The sequence below is a fragment of the Miniopterus natalensis genome, chromosome 20, assembly GCF_054644295.1.
Source record: "Miniopterus natalensis isolate mMinNat1 chromosome 20, mMinNat1.hap1, whole genome shotgun sequence".
In the NCBI taxonomy this organism is placed as follows: Eukaryota; Metazoa; Chordata; class Mammalia; order Chiroptera; family Miniopteridae; genus Miniopterus; species Miniopterus natalensis.
The window spans coordinates 15,226,599-15,246,469 of record NC_142100.1 but is presented as its reverse complement, the minus strand read 5'-3'; the positions used below and the strand labels follow the sequence as shown (position 1 = coordinate 15,246,469).

Here is a 19,871-nt window from a genome sequence, read left to right as displayed (position 1 = left end):
GTTTGGAGGTTTTTTAAAAAAATCCAGTTACAAGTCTGCCTTTAAACCAGAACAGTGTAATTACTGATATTCATGTGAATCTAAATAATTTTGTGCTTTGTTCCTCCTGGTCTATTTATTTTTCTCCTTTACCACTTTTTTCTACTGTTTGGAGGTTAGATGCTATTTCTATTAGTTTAGGGATTTCCCTCTTGCCTGAGGCTTCCCAAGATGCCCAGCTGCTGTGAGTCTGCCTGTTCCCCCTCTCTGATTCTTGTTCCCATGAATCTTCACTGTGCTAACTTCTTACCTCGTTTGCTGTTCCCTTTCCCCCTTCTCTTCACACATTCACCACTAAGGGTGCCACAACCTTTTACTTACCCCATAGGTAACACAGGGTTGGGGGGGATTCAAGTTGCTGAGCTTCTTATAACCCCTTAGCCATGAGGATTTTCAGCTTTCCCATGTCCCTCCTTAGGTCCTAGCTGGTCCCCTCTAACTCCAGGTCTTTTCTCCCAGAGTCCCACCCCCTGCCTCTTACCTTCCTAGACCACCCCATTCACCCTCCTGTTCTCACTATTCCTACCTTGCCCAGTTCTTCTTCTTGGACTTCTCATTTTCTGAACTCCGGTTAAATCTGTTTAACTGTCTCTCTACCATTAAGCTCCACAAGGGTATCCTTTCACCACTGTATCCCCAGGGTCTGAGGCTGGGCATGGCACACAGTAGTGAAGACAACAGGAGTGAAGTATTTGTGGAACAAATGGGTGAATGCTGGCAGCTGAGACCTCAGTGGGAACACAGGTCTCCTGGGATCCCATCCCCACTCTAGGTGCAGGGGTGTAGAATGCCTATCCTCTGGGTCGCAAAGACTCCCATAGCTGAAAAACCAGACTCAAGGGAGCCGGTAAAGTAACGTACTAACGTTTTTAATACAGTCTGATCAGATAATTCACATCACGAGGTCAACCTGGGCTTGCTCACATGTGACACAACCGAGGTACACAATGTCCCCACCTGCCAGCTTTCTTGCTTTCCTGGCTCCCAAAAGCACTAAACCCCCTATCTCCCTGACCAGACTGGCATTTTTAAAATTTTGCATAAAACTATTTCTTCCATAGACTTCAAACAATCAACTAGCCAAGTTAATTATGGTACATCTAAACAAAGTTTAATACTAACCCTAACTTGTGACTGCGGTTTACAAAGAGCTCTGTATCACCTGGGATAGCTTTCAGTAGCAATTCACTACAACTGGTCCTAAAAAATAATAACAATAATAATAATAATTAGAGAATTAAAACCCAACAGCAAGTTGAATGGTTAAAATCACGTAAGAACTGGAATTTGGGGTGGGAGTGTCCTCAATAGCTAAGCTTGTCCTAGTAGCAAAATGCTAGCCTCCAAGCAGGGCTCAGAAAGGTTTGGGGCCCTCCAGGTCAAGGGTCAAGCTCATGGGGCTCTAGGAGGACACTCACCCCATGGTCCATGGGATGCTATAGGCTTCCAGCTTCCTTAAAGACAGTTGGGCATCAGAGTTGTGTAAGTGGGTGGAGACCCTATTGTGTTTTCTTTTGAAGGATATGAGATGGGGGAATGAGGGATTAGAAAAGTGGGAGGGGACCAGAATGCCATAAGGTGTAGGTTTGGGGTGGGGTTCACTAAGAACTGAGCACCAGGAATTCCAGTTTCCGCCCATTAGAGAAACTGGGACTGGTGTTGCCTTGAAGGCCTATGTAGTGTTTCCTGCCTTTGCCTCATACTGGGTCTCGCAGATATTTCTGCAGAGTATCAGATGAGGATCTATTTCTAAAGACCATTGGGGGAATGGGTGGTGGAGAGGGGTGGGATGATAAGGTGGGGAGCGGGGTTTAAAAACGAATAAAAACCTCAGCTACAGAACCCAAAGACATCACTTCCCTCCGCATTCACAGCATTTCTCAGTAGTCCCCAGATGGCCGTTTCCAAGGGGACCCAGCATCTGCCTCACTTCCCCTCAGGCCCCATGGGCTGCTGGTCAACCTCAGGATCTACTAAAGATGATGCAAACGCCGACTGAACAATTTGAAACCCAAAGGACTCGAGGAGAGACATGTTCTGCTGGGGAGAGAAAGGTGAGCCGAGGGCGGGGCCCAGGTCCCCCAGAGGGCCCCCGAGAGCCCGGACATGCACCTTCTGGATGTGTTTGTTCAAGTAGGACTTGGAGCGGAAGAAGCTCCCGCATTCAGGGCAGGGGTACTTCTTCTCCCCGTCAGACTCCATTTTGTTTTTGGGGACCGCCATGTCACAGGAGAAGGAGCCATTGGTGCTCTGTTTCTCTGGCGTCTTCAGGTCACTGGCGTCCGAGAGGTCACCATAGGAGTCGGAGCTCTCAATCGGATCCTGATGTGAGCATTTCTGGCCTTCTAGGAGAAAACAAAACACAGAGGAGAGATGAGGCCAGGCTTTGGACATGCCCCCTCCTGGAGGGGTTGTGAGGGGCCAGCTCACAGGCCTGTGGAGGGCAGCCGACAGCCATCCACTGTCCTGGCAGAACCCACCGAGGTTCGGCTGGTCAGTCAGGGAGTCTGGTGTGTACCTATGTGGGTGAAACAGCAGGGCCCTGGGGCTGCCAGCCTCCCTTGCTGAGCACTCTTCATGCAGGTGCACATGTACTGCTCACCATCATCTCAGCCTGCTTCAAGGAAGGGGGTACAGAGAGGGACCTCCACTGCTTCTGCCCAGAACAACTCAAAGACCCCCAACTTGTAGGAGCCCTCCTGGGTACCTCTGAAGGTAAACTGGCTGCTCTGACGATGCGGAACAGGTATGTCAATGGCCTCACCTCTGCACCAGACTAGCTGCGCCCTAGCAACGCAGAACCAGAGCCGCAGGGTCCTCAAGTCAGCAGACGTCGTTGATGGCTGAGAAAGAAGCCAGTCCTTTTCCCAGTGCTGCAAACACAAGCCCTGCCCTTACCACTTTATTTCTGCCAAAACCTTTCCTGGGCAAAGTGGCCAAAGCACAGAGATTAAAAGCAACTTCAAACAACTCAGCTGGCTATCTGTCCCTACACAGAACCCAGGACAAGCTAGACCTCAAGACAACCTTTACTGCTCTGCCTTGCCCAGCCCACAATGGAGTCCTCCACCAATCAGCAGCTTCCTGCCTGGGTTCAAAGAGCCATGCCGGGAAAGGAGGTCTGTGATGGGAGCATGGAGCATGCCATCTCTGCCATCCACCAAGCCCCTGGCATTATCCCCAAGGCAACAACAACTTGAAATACCACAGAACAACCTGAATCAACAAGTGAAGGTGGGGCTTAGGGAGCTCTATGCAAACCAACTCGGATCAGAGGCGGTCAGGTAGCTTGTCAGGTAGCTCATTTATCGCCATGCATCTCACAAACTTAGCCAGAGGCCCTCTGAAAAGGGCATTCATAGAAACCAGTCACACCTATCAAGGAGGAGGCCAGCCCTTGGCTCCCCCTGCCCTGCAAGGTCAAAGGAGAAAGCATTCAGCCACAGCTCCACACCACCCTTCAAGGGCCACAGGCAACAGACAAGCCCAAAGTAATTCATCATGCAGGGCTCCTCTTCCAGCCCTGAGCCTGGGACATCCTTGCAGGGCTCCAGATAGCAGGGGGCTGGCCAGGAGCAAGGAAGGAGGGCTGGGGAAGAGGAGGCGGGGGCTGGATCATGGCAGTGCCCTAAAGCTTCACTCACTGCCCTGGAGTGAGATACCCACTGTGACTCTTGTCCTGGAGGCCACTGCCACTCAGATCTCTGAGCCTCCTTGAGGCGGCCAGCAAGCCGGCAGCCTTCCCGCCTCCCCACACCCGGCCCAGCGCCCCCACAACACAGTCTGCGCAGAGAAGCAAAGTGCAGAGCAAGGGGTCGCTTGCCTTTGTTGCCATAGGTCCTGGCGCAGTGGAACGCTGCTCCCCCATTCGGTATGGGCTCCTGGTGCCTGGAGACCTGGGGAAGGGGAACACCGTGGTGGGTTTTAACATGGACCTTTAAGTAGGAGGCAGAGGAGAAACCTAAACAAGACAAAAGGAGATGAGATCCCGCGGCCAGCACAGAGATACCTCTGCTTCCCCCAAGCCTCTCCTCTGGCCGCTCCGGCTAGCATTCCTAGGTCAGCTGCACCTAGAAGGGGCCCCTCCTTGGCTCAAAAACAATTGCAACCATGGGAGCCACCTGGCTCAGGATGAAGGGTGGCACTGTCCTTGAATCAGTTTCTCTGCAGAGCCCACTCTGCAAGGCTGCAGTGGAGGGCCCAGGCCCAAGGATGGTCTGAGATCCTTCTCCTGCCTCTAGGCTTGCTTGACACCTCAGTAAAGAGTGGTTTGAGTAGTCCCACAGCCCCAGATTAGCTGGAGGGACCACAGCTAGAAATGCAGTCAGAAAAGCACACGGGGCTCCAAAACAGCCACGGGCCGCCAGCCAGCAGAACGCTTGCTAACACTTGTAAAAGTAAATGGTACAATAAATCAGATGGAGGCAAGATGAAACACCAAAGGGACGCCTCCAGGAGCACTCCTTCTATTTATTAGGACATGTTCTATTCTAACTTTTTAACCTTCAGAATAACTGGACTTGGTAACTTGGTTTAGAGGTTTGAAGAACAAGAAAAATAGGAAGTTACATTAAAGGGGTGTAGTCATCTCTTATTCGTGGTGGTCTTTTTGGTTCAGTTTTGGAGCATCCATCAGGTTCACTTAAGGAAGAAACAGGGATGATCTTTGTCTTTATTTTGTGGAAGGGACAGTCCAGCCATCTTGGAGCTACTCCAGCCCAACACAGATGCTCCGGTCAATCTGAGCTGTGTGATATCTCAGGCTGGGAAGAGTAGATCTTGGGCCAACTTGCACACCACCCACAAGTCTGAGGATATGGAACCAGGATTTCAACTTGGGTCGCACAGAAAGGAGCTGTGTCATCAAACCCCGTTTATGGTCAAGGATCAGAAAGTGCCTTCAGCAGGAAGTGAAGCTTTTTAGCATAAGGCCCACTTGGAGGGCCAGTGCCTTCATGATGTCCTTTAATTCACTAGGATCTGGCTGACATTCTCAGGTACTTGCATTCCTTTTGAAAATTACAGCTACAGAATAACAATGGGATCCATTACTATAGGGTCAGAGGCTGAAGAGTACTATGTAGTGTCTGCACAAGGCTCGTTTTAAAAAGTCTGAATTGGTATGGCCTTTGGAACACTGCTAGAACTACAGTAAGAGTTCACCTACAACAAGTGGTGATGGTGTGCCAGGGCCTAGCACATTGTACATATTCTGCAGTATTCCCCCAACCACCCTATGAACTAGGAATTCTTATACTACCTATATTATAGATGAAAAAATAAAAGGCTTGGTGAGGTTAAGTAACTTGCAGTCACATGTATAGCTACTAAATGGCAGAGTAGGGACTCCAGCCCCAGGACCGTGTGCCACATGTGGTCCTTAACCACTGGGCAGACTCTTTTTAATGGTTCCCGTGTCTTGGCCCTGGCCCTGGTCCTAGAAACATCCCTTGGACTTTTGCAATAAGTTTCCTTATCACCATTTACACTCATGCATTTCTCTTCCATTAGAATGGAAGCCACTGATAGGGGCTGCCCTACAGGAAACTTATTTAACAAACACTCCCCTGGCAATACAGCTTGGTGTTTCTGGAGGAAATGGGAGACTGAGTGAATTTTCCTTCCTTTCCTGACACAGCTACTTCACAGACCCACTTGGGCCAGATGCTGGTGTCCTGCGCTGCTTGGCAGAGCAAGTTGTCCTGTGCTGTGACAGTGGTCTGCCTGGGGCCAGTTACAGGGGACAGACTGGCTTATCTCAAAACATTCCAAAGAAGGAGGGTATAGTCAGGAGTGAGCAGATGAGGCTAATGGAAGAGGATCTTAGCAACCTGCTGGGTGCTGTGGCCCCAACAACCAGCATAGATATCACTCATGACTTTCTGATGATACGATGACGCCACTTTAGAAGGGAATTTTTATTGTTGTTTTTTAATCCCTTGTGAGGCCTCTGAAGTGGTATGATGTACCCAGGCAGGTCCACTGCAAATAAGAGGGGATGGGAAAGGAGGGAAGGAGCACCAGGAATTATTACATTTATTCCTTGTGGGAAGTGCTATACCAAGAGAATACAGCAGATGCTCAATGAAAATTTGCTTTTTCCTGAAAAACAGTCTGAGAAACACATGGCTGGGTCCTCTTGACTTTACCCAGCTGCAGACTGTACTATCTATAGCAAAACCACATGGCAGGGTGGTAGGAGTGGATCCACAGCTGCCACGTAAAGCCCAGAATTTAAACACAGAGCAACTCAGCAGCCAACTGTTGGGCCAAAACAGAAGCTGAGTTTCTGAGAAGAAAACATCTTTAATGTCAGAAATAGTTGGAATTCTGAACTCAACTGCCCATTCACCACTAATTAACCAGAACCAGAGGAGGCTTGATCCAGGCACCAGAATGATGGAGACAATGAGCACACATGTGACTCCACAAGAACCAACAAGCCACCCTCCCTTGCACTCTATAGAGATGAAGAATTTATTACCAAAAGGCTACTGCTCCTCCATTGCATTTTCTTGTCTGTTATGCTGCATTTCACACTCCAGAGCAAATACTCCTTTTGCAAGTTCCACATCCGTGCGGGGTCGGGAACTGCCTTCTCGTCGTCCAGACCCTGGTGAGGCCTTACCCAGCTGAGCAGGGCCACCGGGGCACTAAGTCAGTTTGTATCAGCTCAGTCTGGGGGAATGGCAGGCTGTCTGCACCCAGGATTGGCATTGGTGACAGCTTGTACGCCCACCTCTGACTGGGAAGACTTCCTCTACCTTTGAAGCAATGATGTAGGAGACCAGATGTCTCTCTCACAGGCACGTTCCCAATAAGCAATCCCTCTTCCTCGTACCAGTACATATGCATACATACAAAGACCCTGCTATAGAAATTTAAAAAGCAAGGAAGAAAATTATGGTGATCTACCAGATCCTTCTCTCCTTCCCACTGATCAACTTAACTTGATGTCCTCAACTTGAAAATGAGGGCACAAGCTTTTCTCACCATCATACTCTTTCCACCACAAATTATCTTCCTCTACAGAAGGTCTGACCCACATCCTGATATGTCTCAAGGACAAAAACAAAGTCATCTGTCTCAAGTGTGGGGCTAGGGCAGTCAGGCTGCCTCTAATCCTTTCCTTCTTCACAGGCAAGACTGAAAATGGCAGATCTATAAGTAGTTGACTGCTTAAGACTTGTTGGGCCCTGGCAGGTGTAGTGCAGTTAGTTGGAGCATCATTTCATGCACCAAGGGGTGGTGGGTTCAATTTCTGGTCAGAGCACATACCCAGGTTGCAGGTTCGATCCCTGGATGGGGTGGGTACAGGAGGCAACCAATCAATGTTTCTCTCTCACACTGATGTTTCTCCCCGCCCCCCTTGCCCTCTCTGGAATTTAAAAAAAAGGGGGGGACTTGTTCAGATTGAAGGATCTCAGAGGGCACTTGGAAATTCACTTGATCCAACTTCAACCGTCTGACCAGCTGGCTGACATTAGCCTTTGCTCAAACCCTTGTAGAGATGGGAACATTCATGTATTCATGCAGCTCCTCCCTGAATTCACAGCTTTGTTGGCGCAAGTGAGCAGGGCAAAGGACGACCCAGAGCTTGCTCTCTGCATTCTGATTCCAGTGCCTTCATGTCTTTGGTGTTCTTATTTTCTTCCTGGAAATACTACCTTCCTCTTTTGTTTTTGTATTTTCCCCCCTGGAGGAGTCTCTTCCTATTTCTGCCCAAGAAATGAGTCCAGAGGTAGAATCCTGTTCCTTCTCTTCTGATAAAAAGTGAAATTGTTTTCTCTTCCTTCCAAGGACCCAGGGTGGGTTGGACCAGAGCCCTCTTTTATATTCTTGGAAGAATGGGACTTCCTGCTCTGACTCAGACCCAAAGCAGTTTAGCTTATGATCCAGACGTAGTCTTGTCTTTTCTGAGATAAGGTGGTCTCTGTTTTTACTCTTCTGGCGTCTCCATCCCAGTCATGTAGCCTGTGGCTGCCGCCCAAGCCCTCTTTACCAGCCCCAGGAAAAGCAATTACTGACGTAAATAGTTGTTGGCTTTGCCACATCAGCTGTCTCATAACTGGGCCAACTTGCCCTGCTGTTCCCTGCTGCTCTCAGCTCTTCTTTCCTCCAGAGCCGAGCCCCCAGGGGCTGTAGCCCTGGGTTGTCCATCAGTTCTTGCCCCACTCCGCAATCTGGGCTAGGCTTTCTGGGTTTCCTCATTAGCATCTTTCTCCACTCTCATTGGTTCCTGCTTCTGGGCTCTGACCCGTTCTCAGGCTAACTTCAACCTTAAAAACTTGATGAAATGCCTGAGGATGGCATGTTATAGCAGGTGTAGTTATTGGGGGTGCTGTCAGGAAGCCAGGTTAGGATGAAACGAGATAGGAAACCTTTTCTAGAGCTGAGGCAGCCACGGTCACGATGATCAGTCACAGCCTGATAATTCCCTGTATGCACAACCCCACTGCTTGCTACCCAGGGGAAGTTCCTGCCAGAAAGGGCTCTATTGACATGTCAGAAAATAGGACAGATGCTTAAGCAGCTTTTATTACCACCTCCTTGCTTTCACAGCAGGTTTCTTGGTGATGCAAAGAGTGACATCCAGCGGCCTTCAAGGCAAACCCCAGGTATGCAGTCCCAGGGAGGGGCACCAAGAACACCCAGCTACTCAGCATCTCCCTCCACCAGCGACCTCAGGGCACATGGGGAGAGCACAGGTACCCAAAGATTCCAGCCAAGGACTGCAGGGTTGTTTGTTCTGCTTGGTCCAAACCAGAGTGTCAGTGAGCTGTCTTTCCTAACACTGTTACAAAGTGTAAGGATGGGCCTCCCAAGTGTGTAGCACCTTGTGGGGTTCAGTTAACTTTCATCTACCTTGTGTGCCAGGATCCTCATAACAACCCTCTGAGGTGGGCAAGGGGGGTGTTCTTAACCCCATTTAAGAGATGAAGAAACTGATGTTTAGAGAGAGGAAGGGAAAGCTCAAGGTCACATAGTAGGGTAAGAGGGGCTGGGATTAAACCCTAGGCCCCCTGATTCCTGGTTCAGTATTCAATCCATAAGCCACACCCAAGGCTTCCAGAAGCATTGGGACAAGGATGTCCCAGGAGATAGGACTCCCCAGCAACGTCCACACCTGGCCAAAGCAAGCACACCGTGCAGAAGCATCCTCACACCCACTACAGACAGCTGCCCAACCTCCTTCAGCAGAGATACGGCACAAGCGTCCTCCACAGACACTGTGCTTGCAAAACACAAACTTCAGCCCATCCAACAGCCAACAAACAAGCCCTGGGAGAAGCTCAGGTTCAGGACAGGCCTGATTTCATCCAACACGACACCAGGGCCACAGAGCCAGATGCCACCTAAGCCGACCTCAGCAGCAAGCACGCTACCCTGCTCAGAACACCTTCCATTCTCTCATCAAGGCCACAGTCTACCTGGGTTTGGGCTTTTTTCTGATCTTTTGTGCTAAAAAGTTTCTGACCCTTCTCCATCTCTAGACTCCACCTCCTTCCCTGGCTGCTGAATTTCACATGCCAGTGAATCAGCCAGCAAAAGCTCTCAAGCAGGAACCCTTTTTCTCCCACCTCTTGGGGCCTAATGACTCTCCCACCAACATCAGTAGTTCAGTAGTATCTACCCTGCCACCTGAGCAGCAGATGTTACAGGCCCAAGCTTGGTAACAATACTCTTCCTGTTCCCACTTGCTGATCTCCTGGGAACTCTCATTCCAAGCATCCTAAGTTTCTTGGGAAGGAAGGGGTGGCAAGCAGCTAGCTGGGTGATGAGGGTGTTTATCACTCAGTGGGAAGGGAAGGCTGGCCGTGCAAGGAATGGAATCTGAGACAGGGTGGTCAAGAGCCCCCAGCCTCCCACACAAGCTCAGGCCCATACTCTGGAAGTGAGGAAACAGCAGGGAAATTACCTCGGTTACAGATACTGCAGAAGTTGCTGGGCCCCTCGCTGTGCTTCTTCAGGTGGTCTGCCATGTACGCTGCCCGCAAGTACTTCCCACACACCTGGCAGGGCACTTTGTCTTCATGACAGGCCAGGTGGGAGCGCAGACGGTCTCGGGTGGCAAAAGAAGCATTGCAAGTCTGAGGGCAGAAAGGAAAACAGGATGAGGGGAAAGCTGGCATTCCACATCTGACTCCTCACCAAGCACACTGAAACAAAACCATTTCTGGCCAACACATTTGACTTCCTATATAGAGAACTTTAGAATGTGGCTCAGGCTTTATCCCCAACATGCCAGCTAGCTGCTCTATTTCCCACATGAAACACCCGAGTTGGAATTCTTGGTTCCAATGACTACCACAACACTGCACACTAAGTTCTATGCTCCCCTACAAAATGAAGATTAGGCATTCGTTCATTTGTGAACATTAAGAATTGACATCAGTTGTACTGACTATAAGAGAATTTACAGTAGAGTTACTGGCATATAAACAGACCAGTCTCCCTGTTCTCCACCCTGGGTTTCCCTAGTTGCTTTATACAAAGAATTCAATTTATTTACTTTATTCAAAAGTGGCGTTAGTTCTGGCCACAGGGAAATGGAAAGGAAAGGCAGGACAAAACACAGAGATTGCTCTTCATATTCTATTGAGTTTGTATTGAAAAAGCAGCCCATAAAATGAGAGTGTCAGTTCTGCTAACGTGACAATGAGCAGAGAGAAAGTGGGCAGAGGCTCTGGGAGCATTTGTGAAATGTTAAGTTGGGGAAGTGCTGGTAATAACAAGGAAGGTGATACTACCCTGCATTGACTGAGCACTCATTCTGTGCCAGGCAGGCACCATGTTTAGCCTTTTAGAGGCAATTATCTCATGAGGTCCATCCTTACAGCAGCCCTCAGGGGCAGGCTGTTATCACCTTCCAAGAGTGTGGCCATAGAAAGTTGTGCTGTGAGCACCAACTCACAGCCAGGTCCCAGGGGCGGATGACTCAGGCAATGAAGCTCAGCACCCGTACCCTGGGAGGGCAGGCCCAGACCCTGGGCATTTCCTGTGCCTAAGACCTAACTCAGTCTCAGACGCTGATCTCCCCAACACCCTTTCCTCAGTGGAGGCTTGTACAGGCACCCCGGCCTTGGAGGTCATGGAATGTCAGGAAAGCCCTCAGAAGAGTTGTCTAGTGACTTTCAAGCTATTTTGGTTCTATGGAGGTGTTTCAGGGGTTCTAGTCAAGTTTGACTCATTTCTCTTTGTCCATTTTTACTGTTTTAGAACTGCAAGAGAAAGCAACATTCACCTTTAAGTGCATTACAAGTCAAATGTTAACCCACTGAAGACCTGCCACCTTGTTAACTTGCTAGAATGGAGATGCTCCTACCGTGTCTGTTTAACAGAAGCATATCCTGAGGTCCTGAGACCTCAAGGTAAATCACCATGTACATTTATCTATCTCCTTAGTGTACAATGGAAAGCAAGAAACAAACCCATGTGATACCGTGGAGGCAGAAGATGCCACTGTTGTGTGCATGAGGACAGGCCTTGCTGTTCTGTCATTATCTTTTAAGCTAATGTTACAAATTTGGACAGAACAATTTATACTAATAAAATAGTGCTTTTGTTTTATATATTGAGTTTATCCATTTGACAAATGAGGAAGCTGAGTTTAGAAAGTGATTTGCCCAAAGTACATGATTCAGTTACTAGCGAAAGCAGCAGTCTAAACATCCTGCCATGCCAAACCAGTACCCTACCACTCCTTCCAGCTACCCTGGGGTTCCTGTCTTCCCTGATTTACTACTGGGCAGATGGAAACCCTGAGAGGATACAGGACAGCCAGCCTGTGAGCCAGCCCCGGAGTCTGTGCTCTTACCATCTCTAGGCTCAGTAGAGGTTGCTTTTCTGGTCAGTGAAAGGTGCTGATACTTTTTAACAGTGTACTTGGTAGCCAGGACTCCCGAAATGGAGAGGTGACAGGACTGTGCAGGGAAACTTGAACACTTAGGTGCCTCAGAAAGCATTGTGGATGCTTGGTCTCATGGCCACAGGTGGGCCCCACCTCAGTCTGGGACTTCATGACCCAATTATAGGTCATAGTGGGGGTAAGGGGTGGGGACTGAATTTCCATCTAGCCCACCGGCCTGTGAACCAGAGCAAAGACTGCAGTAAACACCCTCAGGAGGGTGCACCTGCCAATTTATCCACAGTCAAGAGCCAGCTTTGCCAGCCAGTCACCTAACCACCACCCCTCCAGTGATGAGAGGCAGTGTGGTCTATGCCTCAAAACTCAAAGGAACTAAACATGGACCAGGTGTGAGAAAATGCAGCTGAAAGCACACATTGAGGATTCTGTCTCCTGCATTCCCTGGGAGTGGGTGCCACTAGACAGGTATGAAAGAGATGCCTTGTTTCTCTTGCCAGCCTTCTTTGGAGATCTGTCCTTTAAAGCACTGCCTGTCATACTTTGCTACCTAAAGATAATGGGAAGCCAAACCTCAATTATCCACAAGTGGATTATCCATCTGGAGGATTAGCTAAGCAAAATTAAAATCCCAGACCAGGCTGACTCCCCCACCCCATCCGCCATTGATTATCTCTCAAGGAATGAAAGCTAACTTCAGCCTGAGCAAACATAATTAAGAATGTAAATCTGCTGCTGAGAAAAAACACACAAACACAACAAAAACTTTCACTGTGTCACAAAGCCAAACTGAAGTGATTGTTGGCTTTTCTGTGCCAGAATTGACACTTTGTAGCTGAGTCCCCAAGGTTTTCTGAGGGAATCTTAAAAGTGTATGAGTCTGAGTCTAGATCTGCCAGAAGTTCAGACAAGACAGGATGGAAAGAAGCTGGTCACACGACCCAGGAGAGAAGGGACATAAAAGAGTGGCTGAGGGAGAAACATATCAAAGAAGGGGACACCTAGAACCGCCATGCCGGGGCGACTCAGGCACTTCCCTTCTGGGAGACAGAGTGAAGACAGAGGGACCTTGATGGGACAGGAGTGAGCCTGCAGTAGCATGATCTGATTGCCAGTGGCGCTCGGAATGGCCGCCCTGCCCACAGCCCTGTGTTTAGGCAGCTTGCTATTGTTAAGCACATATGCCAGGTCCCAGCCCAGCCACCCTGAGCTTGGCTCACCTCTGCTCATCACCATTCCACACTGAGCCCGTCATGCTCCCTTCCCTCCCCCGCCAGTTTCTCCCCATCCCAGACTTCCTAAAGCTTTTCTTTCTAAGGGTTGAGCAGCTCAGAAATGGAGCCCAAATGGTACCAGGGACACTAGTGCACACCTGACTTTTGGTGGCCTTTGAAGTTTGCCAGCTTCAGGGGTGTCCTAAGTGGCCTTACCACAGCCCTAGAAAAAGTCTAAGGGCAATGCATGGAGGCCCAGCACCATAGGCCTTGCTGGCCCCCTTCTTCCCGAGGGTGTCAGCTCCCTTACTCCCACCTCTATTCATTCCTCCTCTAACGAGCTATTCCTCCAACCCAAGCCACCCCACTAGCCCCTGAGAAGTGTGGGCACTGGAAGCAATGGCAGACAGCTGCTCTAGCCTCTCAGCTTCAGGCTGAGCTCCAATAGGGGAAATGTCCTAGCCCACTGCACCCATAGATGCAGCAATACCTGGACAGTCTGGGCCAGTTAGGGACACTCAGCCCCCCAAGGAGACTTTTGTATCACTGCCAAGCCTGAGGGTTCATGCCCCATCATTCAGATGGCCTTTTCACTCAAGCTGTGGCACTAGCCTCTGTAACTGGCCCCTCTGTGGCATCAGGAGGGGCTGAAAGGTATATGCGCAGCTTTGCCAGGGGTCCCAAGGAACCAACTCCCAGAGAACCATCTCTTCACCTCTGAAGCTTTCAGAAGATACACCATGCAAAACAGATGCCCCTGCTGGTTAACCAAGCCCAGGCACACCTGACTGGCCAGCCCAGTACATGAGAGCCAGCATGTCTTTACCTGCTGGGTCATAAGTAGAGGAGTTCTGGCTATGGGCTGGAGGCGAGGCTAGCAGGTTTGTGAGAATGCTTGTTGGATGCGGTTCATACACCGAGGGACAATGATGTCAGTGTTATGACACAAACCAAGGACAAAACACACAAAGCCTCAAATGTTAGAATTAAAACTTTTATCATCACTCCTGTTATCCCCGCGGAGCCTGCGGGGGCTAAAGGGCATACCATTGGGATCCAAGAGGGGGGTCTAAATACATCTGCTTTATCAGCCCCCAAAGCCACATACTGGGGTGACCCAATACAAAGCTACTGGTTAGTTTAGTTCCTGAGCAGACCTGCTAATAAACTTCAAAACACAAAAGTCTAATTCACTAGCCAGAAATGAAAGCAGGACCTGTCTAAGTGGGAAGGGAAGAGGAGGGCAGTGGGGGTTGACCCAGTTGGAATTGCACCAGAGTCTCCTCTAGAGGGGCATTCACTCCCAGGGTGGGGGAGGGGTGGCCAGGCCCCTTTCTAGAAAACCTCTGCTTTAGGGGAGGTGATACCAGGGGAAGGGAAGCATAGAAGCCAATGGCTTAGTTCCCAGGAATGCACCAACCTCCAAAATCACCTAGGCAAGGACAGACACCCAGGGGTACCTGGAGCCTGGGGGGGAGGGGCAGGACCAAGGAGCTTCTTGCTATCCCCATCTGGGTTCCCTGAGTTGGGAAAGACTCTTAAGTCACCTTGGGAGGAGCCAGGCATGATGGGTGGGAACTACTCTGCTGGCCTCTCCCAAAAGTAAGGGTCTCAGAATAACCGCCACTCCTGTTCCCTCCACAGAAAACCCTCTCAGGAGGCCAGGCTAGCCTACAGGCCACTGGGGAAAGGCCCGGCTGCTCTCTGGGGCAGTCCAGCCCTGCCTCAGATATCCCGGAGGGGCTGGGCAGAAGAGAGCGTTGCTGGAGTGTGCTGGGCCCAGGTTTTCGAGGGCTGGGAATGATTTTTTTAGAGAAAGGGAAAAGGCGGTGTCAGGAACCGAATGGGACGACCTCCACAAAGCAGGCTGGGCAAAGTCCCATGATGGCAGGTCGCTAGGAAGAGATTCCAGGGGCGGCAGGCCGCTGCTGCTCCCAACCCACACCTGGAAAAAGGGCAGAGAGTGCAGGTTACCCCCCCAGGCCACCGGGCACAGCCCCACTGCCCTCCGGGCTCCTCCTACTCTGCCAGACTGCTCAGCACACTACCTGGGCGAGTCAGAATGTGCTCCGTGATGAGAAAATCAGAGACAGAGAGAAGGCAACGAGGCACAGATGGATCCCAGCAGCCCAACCCCTGGATTATCGTCCTCAGGAGAGGCTACTTAGCCTGGCTTCTGTGAACACCATCCACGCCTGGCCCCTGGGGGCTCTTTGGCCTACCTACAACACATCCATGCCTCACTACAGGTCTCCCTGAACCCTCCCTCCTCGCCACCAACAGGATAAAGAGAAGCAGGGTACCCTCCCAGAGGTTGTCGTAAGAGTTCCACAACTCTGGCTCCCCCTCGGATTGCGGGAACTTGGCACAGGAGAGGGGAGGTAACCAAGGAGAAGAAAGAGGCATGTTTTCCATCTACACAGGAATGATCAGTGGCCAAGAGGAAACTCAAGTTTCTGGTTGCCACAGGGCCCCCAGACATTGTTCCAGCAGACAAACCAAGGGTGAGAATCCTGCCCAGCCTTCCCTACCAACTGCTACACAAAGAGCTCACAGGAGAGTAAACCACCTTGCTCTCCAGTCCTCAGAAGGGTTAAACCAGTGCCAGTGCTTGGGAGATAAGACCACCCACCCTCTCCACCTCCTCCACCCCCTGCTTCTTGTGCCCTAACCTGGGAGGACCCAGAAGGAGCTCCAACTTGGGTCAGGCTGCCTGACAGAGAAGGGAAAGAGTTGTTGGCTGGACCACCAGAAGCCCTTTACAAACCCTTCCCTCCCCATGGTGGCTCCTGCAAGATGCTGAGAACCAGAAGCCGGGGCCAGTGGGGTGCCAGTGCCCCCAGGACAACACTTGTGCAGTGTGGCCGACCATCCACAGAGCTGGCTAACACCAGGAAAGGAAAGCTAAGCAACACAGGAGAGTTGGAGACAGGGTGGGAACCAGGACCCAACAACAACGAAGGAGGGGACATCAGCAGTGGGGGGGGAAGGGGGCCAGGGGGAAGAACAAAGAAGAGCAGACGGAGGGTGGAGGGACAGAGGAGGAGGTGTGCAAAGCGGTGGTCAGTCAGCCGGCCCAGCACACACATCAGCTGGCTCATGGCCCGGCTTTGAGAACAGCATTCTCTCAGCCCAGCTCTGCCCTGGCCCAACCCCTACCTGACACTTGTGAGGCCGCTCAGAAGTGTGCACCTGCTTGATATGTCCGTTCAAGTGATCGGGCCTGGAAAAGAGAGACCAAGACAGCCTTTAAAATAAGACCTCAAAAAATGGGGCCACAGTCTTGGCCAGACCCCCCCCCTCCCACCCCAGCATGACAAAGACACAGTCACCACCCAGCTCTGGTTCCACAGGCCCAGGCCTCTCTAGAGGGAAGTGAGTGTTTGTCTCTGACCTTGCCTACCCACCTCCCCCCACCAGAAACTCAATGATTTCTAGGACCCAAGGAGGTGGCTTTAGAATGAGACAGGGCTGCCTTGCTGCAGCCTTTCCGGGAGGGGGTATGTGTGATTCATTGTCCAGACTAAAGCCCCTTAGAAACTCAGTATTCCCCTCCCCCAGCCTCTCCTGCCGGCAGCCAATGAATGCCACCCAGATGGAATTCAGTCCCCAGAGGCCAAGGGATGGAGCCTAAGTCCCCAGCTGGGCTGGTAAGCCAGATGCCCGCCAGAGCAGGTGGGCAGGGGTTGCCTGACCGGTAAGACTGGTTCCTGATTGGGGCCCCTCTGAGGGAGTTCTCCATCCCTAGGTTCCACACACAAGGTCCTCAGTATCCAGGCAAGTTAAAACCAGCCTTTTATAATGTATATTCTCTTAAGAGGAGAAACAAAACCCTCCACTCCCAGACAAGTCCTCAGTTCCCTATCAGGATCACTAAAAAGTGCATCTAAAAAGACATCCTGCCCCCCTTCCTCTATGTCCTGAGAACATAAAGAGGGCCAGTGAGTTCAGTTAGGCTCTGGAGCCACCATGTCAGAGCTGATCAAAGATTTCGGTGTTAGGAAGAGACTCTGGGTGCCAAGCTCTGTGCCCTGTGATCCCAGGGGGCTGTGAGGGGCAAAGCTGGAGTTCACTGATCTATGATTGCCAGTGCTGTGTGCTGGGGGATTTGGTGGCACAGAAGAGTAAGGAGTCCAGGATGCACTTGTTTCTGTTTCAGCGTCTCCCTCGGCAGCCATTCAAGCGGGGAAAGTCGCTGGAGGAGCCCAGCCTCCCGCCCCCAGAGGGGGCCCCACGCCTGGTGCCGGAAACACAAAGGGAGCCCAGGGAGAAGAATGGTGAGGCCCGGTGGCTGTGGCCTGAGGAATCCAGGCCCCTTCCCACCAGGCCCCAAGGAAGAGAAACAGTAGGGCACTCCTAGTGCCAGAGAACTTCCCTGAGGGAAGAGAAAGCAGCTTCTTGGCTACACCATCTCAAAAGCAAGGCTGTTAAAACACTCCCCAAACCAGACATGCCTCTCTCTTATAAGGTCAAGTGACCCCCACACTCCCAGATCTTGGCAAGGAGCTGTCTCATGAATCAGGACTAGGGCAGGTCATGGGGGGGGGGGGCATTTCTCACCTGGAGAAGCCTTTCCCACAGCTCTGGCAGATGTAGGGCTTGCCCACGGACCCGTCGTGGGACCGCACATGGTAGGACATGCGATCTTTTCTCTTGAATCTCAGCCCACACACGGGGCAGGAATAGGGCTTCTCTCCTGAGTGGGAAAGCTTGTGCCGATTGAGATGGTACACATCACGGAAGATCTTGCCGCATATCTCACATGCCACCTGCTTCCTGGTCCTGCTCCTCTTTCTGGGGCCATCGGGGTCCTCAGAGATGGGTAGCCCATTCTCACCCAGCCTGGGAGGAGGAAGGTCGATGTAGCCCAGCTGGAGGCTGGTGACACCATGCTGGGCCTCATGCTGTCGGAGCCGGTTGGCATCAGTGAACACCTTCCCACACAGGCCACATGGAAGGATGCCTGCCTCCCTCAGGCCCCCTGGGGACCCGAACATTGAGTCCAGCAGGTTGGCCTTCCTTGGGCGGCCCCGGCCTCGTTTGCCAGTCAGGGGAGGGGCACTGGTTGCCACATTGGGGAATGGGGAAGTCAGCAATTGGGGGGACAAGGGTCCAGCCACCATGGGCAAGCGGTCCACCCCAGGTAACACAGGCAGGGAGGCTTGGCTGGCAATGGCTGCACCAGCTGCCCGAGCTGCCTCCTCCTCCGGCTGCATGCTGCCTGCGATGCCATTGCTGTTGGCTGCCAAGGCTGCCCCGTTGGTCATGTCCAAAGGGAAGCCCAAGTCCGAGGTCCCAGGGGGACGAAAGAGCATTATGTCAGCCCGGGCAGGGGGCACCAGGATCTGCACATTGGACTGTTTGATGACTTCCTGGCAGATCTCAATGACCGACCTCATCAGCAGGAACTTGGCAGCCGTCATGAGCTCGGGGAAGCTCTCCAGACGAACCACGATACGAGAAGTGTAGGCGAAGTCCAGGATGTCCCCAAACACCTTAGAGCTGATGGTGTGCATCTCCAGCTCCCGGCTGCCCCCAGCCCCGCTGCCCGGGGCCGCCGCTGCGCCCCCCACGTCAGCGGGACCCCCGTCTGCAGCTCCGCCATCGCCCAACTGGGCACTGAACACCGACTCAAAGTACTCGCTGCAGGCGGCCAGCACGGCACGGTGCGCTGGAAAGCTCTCATCTCCCACCCGCAGGAGCACGTCGCAGAAGCGCCCGCCGTTTTTGCGCTGCTGGTTCAGGTTGTGCAGCATCTCGGTGCTGTGCCTGCTCACCTGGTAGGTGTAACAGCCCGACGGGCCGCAGGAAGCGTCGTTCACCCGCTCCATGGCCGCCGCCGCCGCCCCCTCCCCACAAACCCGGCCGCGGCACTTGCCCGCCCCCCTCCCTTCCCCTAGGCAGCGACAAGAGGGGCGCAGCGGACGTGTCTACACTCCCCACACGTGTCGGCCCCGGGCTCTGTAGTCTCGCAGGTGCGCCGAGCGCACACGCCCCCTGCCCGGATCGTACTGTCTAGACTGCAGGGCGCACCACCCCCCACATAGCGGCCCCTACCCCTGCTGGATCGCGCGCTCCTCTCTCTCCGCCCGCCCGCCTCCCCTTCTCGGTCTACCTCCGGGGGTAACAGAGCAAAGAGGTGCGCCCCTCCTGCAAACGCGCCTGCCACCTCCCCTCCCGCCCGCCAGGCGGCGCCGGCGCGCGGCCAACAGGGGCGCGCGCGGGGAGGAGGAGGGGTCTGCCGCGCAGGCGCGCGCGCGCGCCGCGGCTTTTCCCGGGCCCGCTGGGGGCGCGCGCTGCGTCCCCTGCAAAGCGCGAGCCGGGGCGGGGGCGCCGGAGCAGAGGGAACAAAAGGCGAAGGCGGTGGCGGCGGCAGGGCGCGCACTGGGGCGGCAGCACGGGCTGGGTTCCGAAGCCTGGCGGGCGGAGGAGGCGGCGAAGGCTGGAGCGGGCGAGCGGCGGCGGCAGGGTGGGCCCTTCCCCGGGCCGGGCGAAGGCGGCGGCGAGCTGCGGCCCCGGGCTCCGTGCGTTCGGAGCGGAGGAAAGATGGCAGCGGCTGCACTTCCTCTTGCACTTTCACCCCTGGGGGGAGGAGAAGGAGGGGGCGATACCAACAACACCCCCCCCTCGCTTTCAGGAAAAAAAAAAAAAAGAAACGGCGAGCTTGGTGTGGGGGCCCCCAGCGCCCCCGGCCCTGCACGTGCGCACCCGGATCCCTGGCACCGGCCGCCCCGCGCTGCAAACTTTCCACT

The 19,871-nt window shown here is 52.7% G+C and overlaps 1 protein-coding gene across 4 annotated transcripts; it reads right to left on the bottom strand.

The window, feature by feature from the left end:
* Window positions 1-892: 892 nt before the first annotated feature.
* On the bottom strand, window positions 893-19,758 carry PATZ1 (POZ/BTB and AT hook containing zinc finger 1). 4 transcript variants are annotated; one of them, XM_016198543.2, is made up of 5 exons: window positions 17,680-19,755; window positions 16,279-16,342; window positions 9,959-10,130; window positions 3,863-4,000; window positions 893-2,384 (listed from the first exon to the last, which is right to left on the bottom strand). In XM_016198543.2, the coding sequence occupies exons 1-5, from the start codon at window positions 18,948-18,950 to the stop codon at window positions 1,966-1,968; spliced, it is 2,064 nt and encodes a 687-aa protein (XP_016054029.1). In that variant the 5' UTR covers window positions 18,951-19,755; the 3' UTR covers window positions 893-1,965. The 4 variants fall into 4 exon arrangements, with proteins under 4 accessions (XP_016054029.1, XP_016054025.1, XP_016054026.1 ...); XM_016198540.2 differs by having other exon boundaries at window positions 2,261-2,384; window positions 3,863-3,935; window positions 17,680-19,754; XM_016198539.2 differs by lacking the exon at window positions 3,863-4,000 and having other exon boundaries at window positions 17,680-19,751.
* Between the last annotated feature and the right edge of the window lie 113 nt (window positions 19,759-19,871).